This window comes from Chanodichthys erythropterus, chromosome 1, assembly GCF_024489055.1.
Source record: "Chanodichthys erythropterus isolate Z2021 chromosome 1, ASM2448905v1, whole genome shotgun sequence".
Classification (NCBI taxonomy): domain Eukaryota; kingdom Metazoa; phylum Chordata; class Actinopteri; order Cypriniformes; family Xenocyprididae; genus Chanodichthys; species Chanodichthys erythropterus.
The window spans coordinates 22,098,045-22,115,411 of NC_090221.1; the positions used below are offsets into that span (position 1 = coordinate 22,098,045).

Below are 17,367 nucleotides of genomic sequence, written 5' to 3' on the forward strand. Positions count from 1 at the left end.
GTGCTGTTTTAGAGGCCAATAACTGTCAGATGGAAAGCAGATACCTGGTAATCCTCCAGAATCTCCTGGAGAGTGAGGAATTGAATCCGGAGCAGAGGGAAGCAATCAAGAAGGTGATTAAAGATGCAGTTCAGGCAGACCTGAACACAGTCATCAAACTAAACCCCATCAGGTAAACACTGTCCCATCAGTTCACCCACAATTCATTTACTCACCCTGTTCATATCTACTTTGGAGATCTCAATTCTCATTTACACTTGCACACATTCATCTGGAATAGTAAACCATTCCAGACTTAATTTTTGGATGGAAATAAATGACTTAGGTTCATTGACATCCTGAGATTTATAAAGAAATAGATTGGTTGTTGCTTAGATAAGGCCCCTACTAAAAGAATGTAGAAGAAGAATGTAGAGCTTCAAAGAAATCATGTTTATTAGGAAGAATAGGGTAAATCATAGAACACTTTACCATATAAATGTTTGTCAAAATTCTGTTTGTTGAAAAAAAAAAAAAAAAATCACAATTCCCAACATTTCACAGTGATTACGATGAATATGGATTTAAGATCGCAATAGACTACAAAGTTGAGGACCTGAAGCTCCTTTCTAAGATCCAGGCCCTGGAGATCCGATCCCAAAACCTGCTGAATCACGAGGAATGCGATGGGCCGCTGTTGGCTCGTTGCGCTCAGCTCCTGTTCGGACGTCCTGAAGCTGAACTGTCTTCATCAACAGAAATGAAGCGTCTACTCCGGACAGGCTTACCACGAGAGTACCGGGTGAAGTTTTGGCGTTTTATGATACAGATTAGAACCAAGTCAATAAGGGAGCGTCATCCCAACCGCTATCAGGATCTTTGCGAGAACAGCAGAACCTCACCGCACCTGGTGCCCAGACAGATCCAGCTGGACCTGGATCGTACTTTGACCTCCAATCAACACTTTTCCCCTCCTTCAAGCCCCATGATTCAAAAGCTGGAGAGAGTTCTTCAAGCGTTCTCATGGCAAAACCCCACCATCGGCTACGTGCAGGGACTCAACAGGTAATTACAATCAAAGTTCTAACAAGAATTTATGTCAAAGTTAAAGTTAAACTGCCAACAAACTATTCAGTACCAACATCATGCTGACCTTATATAGACCATTTCATGTGATATACTGACATCTAGTGGTCATTTATTGATCAACAACTTGCTTAAGAAGGTACCTTACAGGCTCATAGGATTAGGGGTGAGTTTACTGTAGGGCCATGACACCTATATGCAAAATAATAAGAAAAGAAGAAAAAAAAAAAACCCCATCTGTGCCACTGTGTGCAGACTGGCGGCCATTGCTCTGCTGGTACTACAGGATGAGGAAGATGCCTTCTGGTGCCTGGTAGTGATTGTGGAGTACATCATGCCTCGCAATTACTACACTAAAGACCTGCTGGGCTGTCAGGTGAGAACTTAAAAATTGCAAATATTTTGCATAAAGGGTTAGTTCACCCAAAAATGAAATTTCTGTCATTAATTACTCACCCTCATGTCGTTCCACACCTGTAAGACCTTTGTTCATCTTCGGAACACAAATTTAGATATTTTTGTTGAAATCCGAAATGTATATGACTCGTCCATAGACGGCAATATAATCAACACTTTCAAGGTCGACAAAGGTACTAAAGACATTGTTAAAACAGTCGACGTGACTACAGTGGTTTATCTTAATTTTATGAAGCACCACTGCGACGAGAATACTTTTTGCTGCATTAAGCACAGTGAAGGCTTCCGTGTTTATGTCCGAATGCCGGCTCAGTACTGGCCGACGCTGTTCACGTGAGGTGCACGACACATGCATTTGATGCTGACGCAAGAGCCAGCCAAAAATGAGTCGCCGCTCGACGTAAACAACATATGAGAATGGCACAGAAGAGAAGATATTGTTGAATAAAGTTATTTTTGTTTTGTTTTTATGCACAAAAAGTATTCTCATCGCTTCATAAAATGAACCACTGCAGTCACGTCGACTATTTTAATGATGTATTTAGTATCTTTCTGGACCTTGAAAGTGTTGCTTATATTGGTTAAGTCATATACCTCTCAGATTTCATCAAAAATATCTTAATTTGTGTTCCTAAGATGAATGAAGGTCTTACAGGTGTGGAACGACATGAGGGTGAGTAATTAATGAAAGAATTTAAATTTTGGGGTGAACTAACCCTTTAATCTTAAAATACATTTTTTTATAGTTTTACTTTACTAAACTTGCTGTTTGTAGTCAGGATTAATTTTGGATTTTCAATCCGACTATAAATATATAAACAGACAACATTGTACACTACCGTGTAATAGTTTTGGGTTGGTAAGATGTAAGACTTTTTAAAAAATGTTTTTTGAATTAAGTTTCTTATGCATAACCAGTAATATGTTTTCTTTAATGTAATTTTTTCCTGTGACCAAAGCTGATTTCTCAACATCATTACTCCAGTCTTCAGTGTCACATGATCCTTCAGAAATCATTCTAATATGCTTTTCTAGTTCTTTTTTTTTCTCTAGTTTTTCTAGTTTAATATATTTTACACTGTAATTTATTCTTGTGATGGCAAAGCTGAATATGCTGATTTGGTGCTTAGGAAACATTTATTATCAGTGTTGAAAACAGTTGCTGCTTAATATTTTTGTGGAAATAGTGATACTTTTTTCAGGTTTCATGAATGAGTAGAAAGTTCAAAAGAACAGCATTTTAAAATATTTTGTGTAACAATATAAAAATATTTAGGGCCAATTTTTGGAGCCCCTAAAGGGACCTTTGCAAAAAGAAAAATATAAAGATTTTCATGTGCTCACCAGAAACTCTTCACATGCGCAGAGTCCCCACGTTATAATTTCCATTTATGTGTCACTGCCATTTTACTATGAAGAAAACAAGAGTATGGATACACATGAATTAATAAAGCTGTATTTGCTCATAATTTGGCTTTCATTAGAGCAGCATATGGCAGTATAATATCACAGCCTTATGTCTGCTTTAAAGCATCCTCTGTGACAGCCGAGAAATGGGCTGTTTTGAGTGGAAATGTATATTCCTCAAGCTCTAAATGGCCCATCTTCATTTTACTGTCTCTCTCTCTCACACACTTCTTCCAACTTTCTTCTTCTCATCTCTACAGGCCGACCAACGTGTACTAAAGGACCTCATGTCCGAGAAACTGCCTCGACTCACAGCCCATCTGGAAGCCCTAAAAGTAGACGTATCACTCATCACTGTTGAATGGTTCCTGGTGCTGTTCGTTGAGAGTCTGCCTACCCGCATACTGTTTAAAGTATGGGACGCCTTCCTGTATGAGGGCATCAAGGTACCTTGGATCTATGACAGAGCATTCTGGGAAATGGTGTATAGATCAGTACTGGGTTCTCTTGAATTACTGAACAGATTACAAACAAATAATAGTTTGATGTTTCTGAATATTTTGCATTAGTTTTGTGGGCTAAATCCCCCTTTCATCTTTTTCACAGGTGATATTCCGATATGCACTGGCTCTTTTCAAATACAGAGAGGAAGACATCTTAAAGATTCAAGACAGTGCCGAAATGTACCAGTATCTTCGCATCTTCCCCAACACCATTGCTGATGGAAGGTAAGATGAAGGATAGAAAAGAAAGTACTATAAACTGAGTGTGTATAAAAAAAAAAGTAAGAGTAACATATAATATAGATAGATAGTTGATGCATTCTAAAGGTATTAAAGTATTATACAATGAATGTATTCATTAAGTCTTATACTATACTATATAACATTATTCATGGTTACATCTTCAAGGATGAATTATATCACAGGACATACCATTACATTTGGTGTGTATCGTGTTTTAATACATTTTTTGTCTTTTAAACATATAGGCTAGTATTATAATGTATTATTTATGGAAAAACACAATGGACAATGTTTATTTTATGGCATTGTGATTAGCTGTATGACATTTTAATACCCATAAAATGCATTTTTTTTACACACTTAAGAGTTAAATTATTCATAATTATTTATATGCAAACGTAAGATCTATTATAAAGCATTATATCATATTTTATTCTTTTTAAATTGTACTTTAAATGGTATATATTAGTAATAATAGTGTATATTAATACATCTATATGTATACTTGTACCTAAAACAGGGTTATTATAGTGAACTAAAACCATAAAAAACATTTCTTGAAATATAAAAAAATATATATAGGAAACTTATTTTATTCCAGCTAGTTGCCAAAGCAGCATTTCTAAATTTAATTTTGTTTAATTTCATGTACTAAAATAACTAGGATTAAAACTGAAATAATTAACAAAAACTATATATAAAGACACATTTTTAAAAAATCACTTTTTCTCTTCCATTTACTTTCAAAGGAGCTCCTGGTATTGCAGACAGTGTAGCTATTTCCGCCACAGTCAGACATCATCCCCATATATATAATTCATTGAGCCATAGTAAAACAAAGCAGGCTGCATCTGTCTGAGCAGCAGTCATGCAAATACAAACAGAATATGGGTCAGATGTCTCTGTGGTGTGGCTATTTTTAATACACGTCCCTGATAGTATGCGTGCCTGCCGTGCATTCCTGCTTTTAGCGCATGTATGGCATGGTTTCAAAAACAAAGAAAAGAACCTTGCTTGGGGACAATCTTTTCCAAACCACAGGCAGTAGTTTTCTTAGATATAATCAATATACCTCATCTTCCTTTTCCACAGGAAGCTGACAAGCATTGCCTTCAATGACATGAACCCACTGCCCATGAAGCTGCTATGGAACCGTCGTGGTGTGCATCTGGAGCGTCTCCACGCTGAGATTAAAGAGCTGGAGAACTTACAGAAAGCATACAAAGCTGAAAACGTCCAGTGCAAAGACAAAGAGCTGGACACCCTTGCTAGTGAAGATGAAGAGGAGGTATAGAAGAGTCAAACATAAGCTCTTGATGCATGTGCAAAAGCCTTGAATGCTTGAACGAGAAACACTAAATAAAAGGAACTCATCATTTACTCGCCCTCATTTTGTTCCAAACTCATATGGTCATTCTTTTCCATTTTAGTAAAACTGAATGGAGATGGATTCTGTCCAAACACCATATAAGTAGTCATAAAAATATACAACTCATGCACTATATTCCAAGTCTTCCTAAGTCATATAATAGGTTGTATGAGGAACAAACCAAAAAAAGGTTGGTTCATGTCGAAAGGTCTTTATCACTGGTCCTGAAAGCTGTCTTGTCAGGGTGTGGGGTAGGGTTAGAGGTTGTTTCGGTTGTAGCAATTCACCTTTCGGCACACCCATTACTCTGACCTGCAGCTATCCCGGTCTTGAAAATCTTACCCTCTACCTCTCAGCTACTTCTTGGTGCTTTTATCAGGATGACGAAGGCGAGTAAATGATGATTTCATTTTGCGTAAGACAATGCACAAATGGCTTAAACAAAAGGATACATTTTTACAGTAGGGGCAGCAGAAAGCTGCACTGACCTCAGTGTTGGGCATGTTGAGGCCCTATGTATTTGCAGAGATGCGTATATGCATCTATGCTACTGTTCAAATGATTCAGGTCACAAAGATTTGTTTTTATTTAAATCAGCAAGATGGATGCATTAAATTGATCAAAAGTGAAAGTAAAGAGTTTTACTTTGTTACAAATATTTCTATTTAAAATAAATGCTGTCTTTTATTTTCTATTCCTCAAAGATTCAAAGAATTTAACATTGATAAATGTTTCTTGAACAGCAAATTAGAATGATTTCTGAAGGATCATGTGACACTGAAGACTGGAGTAATGTTGAAGAAAATTCAGCTTTGCATCCATAGGAATAAATTACATTTTACAATATATTAAAATAGAAAACAGTTATATTCTATTGTAATATTTCACAATATTACTGTTTTATTGTATTTTTGATCAAATAAATGCAGCCTTGGTGAGCATAAGAGACTTCTTTCATTAAAACATCTTATGAGACCATAACTTTTGAACAGTAGCATGTATGTAACCCCCTCAGTAAAGATTTGTTTTTTAATTTGAGACATTTTCTTTTAAGATTTTGTACTGCACTACTACTGTACTGTATAACACATGAATGCATATATTATCAGCCTCATGCACAGTTTAGAAAATCAATATGATATTGTTCTAAAAACATGCACATAATAAATATAAAACTTTAAAACGTCTTCATATTTGGTGAAAATCCAGTATAAAATCTGTCTGAACAGCTGACACTGAAGAAACATTGTCATTTTTTCCCCATTTTATTACTTTAAAAAACAGGATACATATGAAATCATAAATATAAAAATCAAACAAATCAACAAAAACTTAGTTCAATGTTACAAACAACTTTACTGCAGGTAAGAGCTAATAGCTAATATCACACCAGAGGAGTAAACTGATGTATTGCCTATCCATGACTGTATCTGATAACAGAATCTGCCTATTCCCCCGTGTGACAAGAACAGAAGCACAGTTTCCCAAAATAAAGAGGAGAAACAGACTCACAATCTCACCTCGAAAAATAAAAACAGTGGCTTGTCGCATAATAAAGCTATTGTTCTATCAGTGTTAAGTCACATGTATTCTAATGCCAAACAGTTCACGTTCCTACAAAAATGGCTCATTGTTTAAAGAGTTAGAAAAATCCCAGGTCAGGAGCATGCAGGTCATCTGTGTGTGTGTGCGTGCGTGCGTGTGTGCGCGTGTTTTACTAGCTTGCCTCTAAGCACAGCTCGTCTGTCTCTTTCTAATACACACTGACAGGACTAGCGATGTCACAGCTGTTACTGATGCTTTCAGTCATTTCGAGAAATAAGAAAAAGGCTGTGAACAAAAACAAAAGCTAACTGGTTTTCAACCAGGTAGCATAAGACAGTGTTTTGTGCACTGCGTACACAACCTTTTGTGCACATTTGGCAATATAAAGTGGAGTTGTGAGCCAAGGCCAATGTTTGAGGCCAAAAAGATCCTGTTCCAGTGGTTATGATACTGGTATCCATTAAAAAAAAAAAAAAAAAAAACTTGGGCAGTAAATACCCATTGTAAGATCAGTTTTCCTGCCCAAATCCCTAAGTTCAATCATTTTGAGTAAAAAAAAAAAAAAAAAAAGATTTTAGTTTAGCATTAAAAGATGTATCTCACAAAACCTGTATTTTTGCATAAACAAAACTTTTTCATTGTGACATTATTGTATGACAATTAAGCACAATTCTCAAAATCATCATTAATTAAAAAAATGGAGTAAGTTTATTAAAGGGATACACACACACACATTTATATATATATATATATATATATATATATATAGAGAGAGAGAGAGAGAGAGAGAGAGAGAGATTATATATATTATATATATATATATATATATAGTGTGTGTATATTATATATAATATTATATTATATTATATAATATTATATATACATACACACACGTTTCATTTATACCTCATAAGGGCACATATACCTGCCTTTGTGCTGATTTAAATAAAAATTGTTAAATATTAATAATAATGCAGTAATGTACAGAAGAGGATTAGGGCCAAGCAATAATAAAAAAATAAAACCATCTCGAGATTAAAGTTGTTAAATTTCAAGAAAAAAAAATCTTAAAATTTCGAGAAAAAAGTCGAAATAAAATGTTGAGAATAAACTCATTAAATTACGAGAAAAAAGTCGTTAAATTATGAGAACAAATTCGTAATTTAACTCGAAACTTAACATTTTTCTCATAATTTAACGAATTTGTTCTCTTAATTTAATGAGTTTATTTTTACTTTTACTTTTTTTTCTAAATTTAACAACTTTAATCTCAAGATGTTTTTTTTTTTTATTATTGCTTGGCCCTAATCCTCTTCTGGGTAATGGCAAAAACCATAAAAAACCCTTAAAATTAAAACATCCAGATGCATTACAGTAATGATAATGAAAAAGCACATTTTCCCTCCAAATTCTCATGAAAATAATGTCACAATTACAAATAACCTTAATGGTTCTAATTTTCTTCATGCAAAATATTTTTTATTTATTTTTTTTTATTTTGGGGTAACATGTTTTTGTGAGATTCACCCTAAAAGGCAAGTTCCACCGTTCATCTTTAATCACAACCTGTTTGTACAGTCATCAAGTTTATGTTACCTGATAAAACTGTGGGTTGCGTAACCAGAAACTGCAACGTCAAGCATTTAAAAGACAATTTTGTTGACAGAGATTTTCTTTAAACATTTATGAAACATCTCTATATTGAATGCGCTATAAGACGATTTGAACTATAAATGTTTTACAGATATCTTTAATTCATCTCTGTGTTTAATGGATGCCATCTTAGTGCAATATTTAACATGCTTTCAGCATAAGTTGTGTGTGGCAAATGTTAAATCTCCTAGATTTTTTTTTTTTTTTTTTTTAATTCATGCTCTTAATATCTCATAAGTACATTGTGTTCATTTCTGAACCCTCCCAAAAAGATCCCCTCATTTTAACACAATTCACAACATTTCCCTCCAATGCAAGACACGAAAACATGGAAAAAAAAAAATAATAAAGAAAATAACTATATTCCTCAGTCAATATTTATCAATATGTAACATGACATGTTCAAAACATCCATACAAAACTGCACACATCACAGACATTTTTGCTAAATCTGACACTTGTTAGAAAAAAACAAAACAATAGACTGCAGATTCATCGGTGCATAAATAAATGATATTTTCCTCAGCCGCATCTACCATGTTCTGTCATTCGATGGGTTAGTTAAATTACTGTGAATGGGTAGATCTGTTTAAGGCTTTTGAACGGTTTCCATTCCGACTCCTGTGTTGCACTGAACTAATCTATGTAATCCAGCAGGGGGCGACATTCACTCAGTTGGTTAAGGCAAAATGCAAGTTGTGTGTGACTCTCCTCATCTCCCACTGTCTAGCAGAAAATAAAATGACGTTTCCTTTCAAGATACTTTGCACGACTAGGAAGACTTAAGTTTGATGCAGATATGAAAGTCGGTGCCACTAGACGTCTAGCTTAATGCGACCAAATTCTCCATGGGTTTCAAAGCAAAAGAAGACAAATTAAATGATAAATGACTTGCTCTAAAGATAAATCTGTATAACTATGTAAAAGCTAACATTAGTAGACATTACTACTAAGTACATACCCCCCACCCCCAAAAAAAGGCAACATTTCGCCGTTTTACCCCTACATGTTGGATGAGGAATCGCACCCAAGGAGAGATCAGTGCTTTATGCTATGAATCACCATCATAGATGCTCATGCATTCAATTTCAGTCAAAGGAGGCAAAGTCATGTTACTTTAACAACCACAGACAATGTCAAGCCACATTACAGCACCAGAATTGCCCCACTGCTGATTTACAAACAGGAGTAGCCGTGCATTTGATGAATTGCTCTGAATTAGCTGTTAAACTAACAAACCATTTCTACATGCACTACCAGTCAAAAGTTTAAAAATCATTACAATATTTTTAATGTTTTTGAATTAAGTCTCTTATGCTCACCAAGTCAACATTTATTGGATCAAATACAGTAAAAACTAACATTTTACAATATTACTATTTAAAATAACTATTTTATTTGAATATTTTATAATGTGATTTTCAGCATCATTACTCCGGTCTTTATTGTCACATGATCTTTCAGAAATCATTCTAATATGCTGATTTGCTGCTCAAGAAACATTTCTGATTATTATCAATGTTGAAAACAGTGCTGCTTAATGTTTTTATGGAAACAGTGATACACTACCATTCAAACATTTGCAGTAAGATTTAATAAAAGAGAAATTAATACTTTTATTTATTAAGGATGCATTAAATTGATCAAGACATTTATAACATTACAAAATGTTTCTAATTCAAATAAATGCTGAAACTTCCTATTCAAAGAATCCTGAAAAAGTATCATTTCCACAAAAATATTAAGCAGCACAACTGTTTTTAACATTGATAATAATGAGAAATGTTTATTAAGCATCAAATCAGCATATTAGAATGATTTCTGAAGGATCATGTGACGCTGAAGACTGGAGTAATGATGCTGAATATTCAGATTTGCCATCACAGGAATAAATTACATTTTAAAATATATTCAAACAGAATGCATTTATAATATATAATTATATATATATATATATATATATATATATATATATATATATATATATATATATATATATATATATATATATATTGTAACAATATTACTGTTTTTACTGTATTATCTTAATGATTCCAATCTTTTGGCTGGTAGTGTAACTGACCAGTTTACATCAACATATTGTGTAATATATTTGCTTGTTTTTTTTGTATGTGCTTTTTGTTGTAAATGTCACCCATACTCATAGTTACAGCAACTGTGGATTGTAGTTAGAAACCATTAACATCTTCCTCCCAGTTTAAGGTAACTCGACCCAGTTTCTTCTGGCACTAACAGTCACAGCAGTAAAAAAACTGACCTTTACAGTTTTATCACAACTCAGACAAACTAAAATCACCACCATTGGAGGGAAAGCAACTAACCAATCTTTTTACACAGAAGTGAAAGGCCCTCGGACTTAATTTTCAGACATGGTAACGTTATTTTAGTAAAATAACACAACCAAGCATTTTTTTTTTTTTTTAAATTAAGAAATAAAAAGCGTAGATGCTTCAGTATTTGGATTAAAAGAAATAAAAAGAACAAGTGCTGCACTGCAGTATGTGGGTTTCTCACAAATGAAAAAAAAGTTTGTTATGAAAAATTGACATAAAAACAGTGATTCTAGACATTATTAATACTGTGTTTCACTAGATGGCAACTGGGTTTTTTTAGTCTTATAAAAAGGACATCACTACGAAAAATGCATCAGGCTTTTTAAAATATGCAGCGCTCCAATATAAAGTGCTTCATTACATTGTTATTTCATTTTTTACAGTTTCTTATTAAAATATTGTATTCCCTGGAGTGAAACCATAGTAAACATGTTACACATTGGTAAAAATAAACATTTTGGAATGTCTTTAAAAAGTCCCATGGGCTGATTTTGGTCAAGCAGAGCTTGTCCCGGGAGCCTACAGGGAAAAAAACATGTCATTAGTCTTATTACTTTTAAACAAACCGACAACCAATCATCTGATCTGGATCTGGAGGTGTTAGTCCACTTCATCAGTTTTCAAGAAGCAGAATGGAAAAAAAAAAAAAAAGGGTTAAAATGGCATTGCAAAAACCAGGTATGAGAAAACCACCCATGCTTATTGAGAGGGTGTTATGATGGATGGTAAAGGCTGTCTTGAAATCAAATTCTCTCCCCTGTATAAAAACACATCAACAACAGTTATAATAACAGATTTCAGGAATACAGAGAGCATATGGGTAGTTGACAAATAATGTGAATTTTTAAAATGACCATGAAATTCTTCAACATCAAGAGTTTAGGGTTAAATTTATCAATTTTATAAGAAAAAAGTGTACATTTTAGGCATATTTCTTGCATATATATATCTCAATTAGTGTCAGGAAAACTACATGTCTAATAATAGTACAAAAACTTGTGCAGTGCAGTTTCAATTATCTTTCCTCCAAAGAGCAACATGGTGTTTTTAAGGCCACGGATTTAAGTACAGTTTATAGCTGCCATATGAGTTCAAGACAGTCAGTAAAAAAAGAAGAGGCAAGAATGGAATGAAAAAAAAGATGAAAAAAAAAAAAAAAAATCCACAGATTAAAAAAAAAAAAAAAACAGATGCTCATGCACTGTTAGTGTGATGCATAGAAAGATGGATGAAATGATAGAAGAAGGTGAGGAAGCAGTAGTCAGCATGCAGCAACAGCAACCGGTATGTTCTGGAGCAATGTGACCAAGAAGAAGAGGGTGGAGGTGGGCAGGCAGACAGACAGGAAGATGACCATGTCTTGTGTGAGGCAGAGCACCAGATTGTGCTCCGTAAGGGCCCAGTCCAGCAGCACACACAGCAGCAGGTAGTACAGGTGGAACTCCTGTAAGTCCTGCCACTCCGCCCCTGCCACACCCACGTCACCACTCACCATGGCCTTAACCTCCGTCAACTCTACCTCTTCCTTGGGATGGGCACGCTTGCTGCGCCCCCGCTCCTCCATCGCCATTGATCTCCTGCTGTTCTCCACAAACTCCTGCAGGAGATGAAAGTAATAAATCAAACTACAGTCCCGTACAGCTGCTTCCTAGAGGCTTATCTCACTCTAGGTTTGATTTCTCAGTCTGAATTTAAGTTTGATTCCAACCCAAGATTTATGTAAGAAGCATTAAGACATTCTAATGATAAATTAATCATGTTTTAATTCTAAATTCTTTATAATTTTCTTAATTCTTTAAAGGTAGTCTATCTTTTTATATATTTTAAATATATTTTTATTTAAAAAAAAAATCTAAATAGTATATTTTTATACAGTTGTGGTCAGAAGTATTGGCACCCTTGGTAAATATGATCGAAGATTACTGTAAAAATAAATCTGCATTGTTTATCCTTTTGATCTTTAATTCATAAAATTAGCAAAATTCTAACCTTCCATTGATGTAAAAGAATTCAAAGTATGTGTTTGTGTTTGTTTGTGTGTGTGTGTGTGTGTGTGTGGGGGGGGGGGGGTTATCACATTATGAAATAAATAAATATATGAATAAAATATCTCTGAAGTATATTCCCATTCATATTTACATTTTTTTAGCACACCAGAGTGATCATGAGTATGAAATTGTCCAGCCATGACTTATAAACATGAGAAAACACAAAGGCAAAATTCCCGTAATCATTCATCACAATGAGTAAAGCCAAAGAATATAGTTCTGATGTGCAGCAAATGATTGTTGAGCTTCACAAAATAGAAAGTAGCTGTAAGAAAATAGCTAAAGCATTGAAAACCCCCATTTCCACTATCAGGGCAATAATTAATTATCAACTAAAGATGTTACAAATCTGCCTGGAAGAGGATGTGTGTCTAAATCATCCTAATGCACGGTGAGGAGAAAAGTTTGAGAGGGCAAAGACTCTCCAAGGATCTCAGTTGGTGAATTGCAGAGATTAGTTGAGTCTTGTGTCTCAGAAAGCCCTAAAAAAATGATCAAACAGCACCTACATCCCAACAAGTTGTTCAGGAGGGTTTCAAGAAAAATCCTCTGCTCTTATCCAGAAACAATCTCCAGCATATCCAGTTGTCAGTCAAGACTGGAACTTCAAAAGGGACCGGCTTCTATGGTCAGATGAAAATAAAATAAGAGCTTTTTGGCAGCAAACCCACCAGATGGGTTTGGTGCACACATGGATAAAAAGTACCCCATGCCCACAGTTAAATATACAGCTGGATCTTTTGTGGGCCTATTTTTCTGCTGGAAGTCCTGGACATCTTGTTCAGATACATGGCATCATGGGTTCCATCAAATACCAACAGATAAAAAATCAAAACCTGAACGCTTCTGCTAGGAATCCAATAATGGGCAGTGGTTGGATTTTCCATCAGGACAATGATCCAAATCAAACATCAAAACCAACACAAAAATGTGTCACTGAGCACAAAATGAAGCTTCTGCCATGGTCATGCCAGTACCCTGACCTGAACCCTATAGAAAATGAGTGGAGTGAACTGAAGAGAAGAAGCACCAACATGGAGCTGGAATCTGAAGGATCTGTAGAGATTCTGCATGAAGGAATGATCTCTGATCTCTCCTCAGGTGTTCTCCAAACTCATCAGGCATTATAGAAGAAGACTGTTGTCTTGGCAAAAGGAGGCTGCAAAAAGTATTGAATAAAAGGATGCCAATAATTGTGGTCAGCATGTTTTGAAGAAAAACATTTATTTCATAATGTGATTTCCCCCCCACTTTCAATGGAAAGTTTGATTTTTGCTAATTTTATGAATTAAAGATCAAAAGGATAAACAATGCAGATTTATTTTTACAGTCATCTTTGATTATATTTACCAAGGGTGCCAATAATTCTGACCAAAACTGTATATCTTATTTTCAATAAATAAATAAGTTTCATAATAATAATATTATATATATATATATATATATATATATATATATATATATATATATATATATATATATATATATATATATATATATATTTGTTTGTTTGTATTATTTGTTGTTCTGCATTTAATTCACGTTGACTTAAATACAAAAATCTTGTATGAAACATCAAAATCTTTAAAATCTTCACAGTATTTTAATACAATAAAATTACTCTATTACAGTCATGAGAATCACCACTGAGAATAATTTGAAAGTTTGTGAAATAAATGATACGTCACCAATAGCAGATCACTTCCACAAATTATGTCAGATCGTCAGATTCATACCAACAGCAAATAGTATTTCACATTTCTTTCACCAGAACACCACTTTCAAGCAAACTGGTGTACAGTTCCTTAGTGCGCAGTTGGAAAACAGCTTTCCCACCAAATGGTGCCAGTAATTTCAGACTGAACAGATATTTTTAACCAAAGCAGCTCTCAGAAGGAAAACAGTTCCAAAGTCTGTTGCTGTGCTACAACCTTTACGGCTAGTGACTTTGCATATCTGAAGTGCTGTGATTCTGTGCAGCACCTCAAGGCTCAAGCCTTCTCTTTTGACTTCACAAAGCTGTTGGCTACACGATTTGGCTGACTATGTGAAAAGGAGAAAGCAGCTTTCATAAGAGTGCACAAGAAATCAGCCTTGTATGAGTTTTTTCCCCTAGCAAAATCAACCAGCTTTTCAAAACAAAAGTTGAAAGTTGTCCAGGGAGAATATCTGGGACACCATCTGAATCTTAAAATATTAACGTATCCAGGTCAGCAGAGAGCCTGCATTCAAAAGAACGAATGAAGCTACAACACAACACAGAAACGTGACTCAGATGGCAAGTGTGCTCTCAACACTGAGACTATTTATGGTGTTCGCATCCAGAACACAGAAGGAGACAGAAGCAGACAGAAGGAAAGATTGCAACCTTCTCTTCAGCGTCGACTCACCATCAGGGCCTTGTCCATGTAGAACTCCCTCCCAGGTGTGCCATTGTTGTATTTGGTGTCGATGGCAAAGCAGAGGAAGAGCACGTCCACTACGATCTCGAAGATGGACAGGAAGCAGTGTGCCACCAGGAACGCGAACAGACACACGATGATGAGTGGCAGCACCCACTCGGTGTAATCTCTCTGATAGTTCAGCGCTAACACCCCAGCGAACGCCGTGCACGTCACGATCAGGATCTGCATGGTACCCAAATGCTCAATTAGCAGGTATTACAACCAAGAAAAAAATCCTGCTGAAAAGATTTTAGTTAACAGCATGGGTTACTTGACCATCAAAGCGCTCTTGGTAAATCAGCTTCAACAGAAAGATGGTGAAACAGCTTAACCGGTAAGATTCTGTTAGCATAAGTACATTGGTCCAGCCTATGGGTGTCCAAACTCAGTCCTGGAGGGCCACTGTCACTGTCCTGCAGAGTTTAGCCCCAACTTGCCTCTAACCTGCCTGAAGTTTCTAGTATGCCTAGTAAGACTTTGTTTAACTGATTCGGGTGTGTTTAATTGGGGCTGGAGATAAACTTTGTCGAACAGTGGTCCAGCCACACCAGCATAATCAGCATAAACAAGCTTGAACTACCATGAGAATTCATGCTAGTCTAAACTTTGTAAGCTTGTGACTTTTAGTTCATGTCCGTTTAAGCTTGTTTTTTTTGTAATTTAATGCCATGCCAGCTACCTTGGCTATTTTCAAGGGAAAAACAGACTAAAATGTAAATGTCCAAAAAAAAAAAATTATAAAATAACAAAATGTTTTTAAAGTTTATCTTCAATAGAAAATCTAAAACTAAATCTGGCCTTGCTTTATAAAAAATCTTTTTATACGAGTAAACTTTTTTTTAAACAGAATTATTATTATTAATAATAAAGAGTTTTGCTGGATTCAAACTACAATTCAAAAGTTTGGGGTCAGCAAGATTTTTGTGAAGGAATAATACTTTTTTGATCAATTTAATGAATCCTTGCTGAATAAGTGACAGTAAAGACTTTGTTAAGACATTCAAATAATGCTGTTCTTTTGAGCTTTCTATTCATTAAAAAAATCATGAAAAAAGTATCATGCTAAAGACTTCAGATATACAAAGATGGTGCACTCGTGCTCATGCAACGTGCAAATAGTCGAATAAGTCCCTCCTTCTAAATAAAAGAGGAAATCGTCAATTGGTAAAGTCATCACTGCAGCTGCTGTTAGAAGCTCTGGTCGCTGTAGAAAAAGTCAATGTTCTGAGACACGCGCTTAGGACTGCACATGCGCATTGGCTAATCCAGCCTAAAAAAATGCAGTTTTTTGTTCCGCTTTGAGCGTTTAGAATCAAAATTTATTAGACAGTTATCAGATTTCATTGCTGGTGTCCAATATGAAATTTAATTGTAATCTTGGTTGAACAGCTTTGGAGAATTTGATGTTTCCTTGTTCAAAGAGATAGGAGCTGCACTTGCATGTATGAAATAGCTACTCGAGAGGCGTTTCAAAGATGGTTGCAGAGTGAAATGACTTGCCTGAAAGGGACATTGACCTCGCTTTTCACAAAAAAAGTTATTTTAAGTTATTCTTTTATATCATAATCATATTTAACAATGTTACTGTTTTACTCTATCAGAATAATTGATCAAATAAATCTTGGTGAGAATTTTTTTCCCCCCCAAAAACATTTTAAAAATCTTACCGACCTCAAACTTAAAATGGTAGTGTATGGCAGTATACAAAAGACAACGGCACTCTTCAAACCACTGAATGAAACAGTTTATCTTGAATCATTTATCTTTCTACCACTATCAAAACTCATCTGTCCTTCACCTTGCCCAGGAAGAGAACAAAATCTCCAACGGTGTTGATGGTTGCCACCCTAAGAGCGTTTTCCACCAGGATCATGAAGGCATCACGGGCCGAGGTGCAGAAACTGGTGCTGTTTATGGCCGTCGCCGCATAAGCATTCTAGAAACAATTACAAAAATGAATAGATCACAGTTCTTTTAAAAGAGCACAAAGAACATCAGAATAAGCTACAATTTCTACCTCAATTTGCAATGAGTAATCCATCAACTGACCTACCTGATTCAAATAGTTGAGGCACTTCTCCAGACACCACAGACAGCAGATACAGGCCTTCAGCATGCAGCGTGCACACGCATTTTCCTGTGGGGTGCGTAACATGGAACAGAATCAGAGCAAGTGCAAATGTTACTCACAGTGAATGTCTGTTGCACATTTGTCAGCCTCTTCCTTAATGCTCTAAATCTGCCTCTATAAAGCTGGTGCTGATATCTATTAGAGTTCATTATATTCCCAAGATCCCCAGCCATATATCAAGTAAATGA

At 35.2% G+C, this 17,367-nt stretch overlaps 2 protein-coding genes across 13 annotated transcripts in view; one reads left to right on the forward strand and one right to left on the reverse strand.

The window, feature by feature from the left end:
• The window catches only part of tbc1d2 (TBC1 domain family, member 2), a 23,338-nt gene extending 15,518 nt beyond the window's left edge, over nt 1–7,820 (forward strand). For 2 of the 3 annotated variants that reach the window (XM_067390079.1, XM_067390071.1), the window contains exons 9-14: nt 1–172; nt 544–1,044; nt 1,321–1,441; nt 3,150–3,335; nt 3,496–3,617; nt 4,728–7,820. The exon at nt 1–172 is cut by the window's left edge and continues 1 nt beyond it. In XM_067390079.1, coding sequence (XP_067246180.1) covers nt 1–172; nt 544–1,044; nt 1,321–1,441; nt 3,150–3,335; nt 3,496–3,617; nt 4,728–4,929 — 1,304 coding nt within the window. In that variant the 3' untranslated portion in view covers nt 4,930–7,820. Of the gene's footprint in view, nt 173–543; nt 1,045–1,320; nt 1,442–3,149; nt 3,336–3,495; nt 3,622–4,727 lie in introns of those variants that run through there. The other variant, XM_067390089.1, reaches the window with a different exon arrangement.
• A 2,251-nt stretch (nt 7,821–10,071) lies between these two features.
• Nucleotides 10,072–17,367, reverse strand: part of slc44a1b (solute carrier family 44 member 1b) — a 30,556-nt gene continuing 23,260 nt past the window's right edge. For 5 of the 10 annotated variants that reach the window (XM_067390118.1, XM_067390137.1, XM_067390145.1 and 2 more), the window contains 4 exons: nt 17,102–17,185; nt 16,847–16,984; nt 14,995–15,231; nt 10,073–12,153 (listed from right to left, as the gene is read on the reverse strand). In XM_067390118.1, the coding sequence (XP_067246219.1) occupies nt 11,818–12,153; nt 14,995–15,231; nt 16,847–16,984; nt 17,102–17,185 (795 nt within the window). In that variant the 3' untranslated portion in view covers nt 10,073–11,817. Of the gene's footprint in view, nt 12,154–14,994; nt 15,232–16,846; nt 16,985–17,101; nt 17,186–17,367 lie in introns of all 10 variants that reach the window. The other 5 variants (XM_067390191.1, XM_067390182.1, XM_067390163.1 and 2 more) reach the window with 4 other exon arrangements.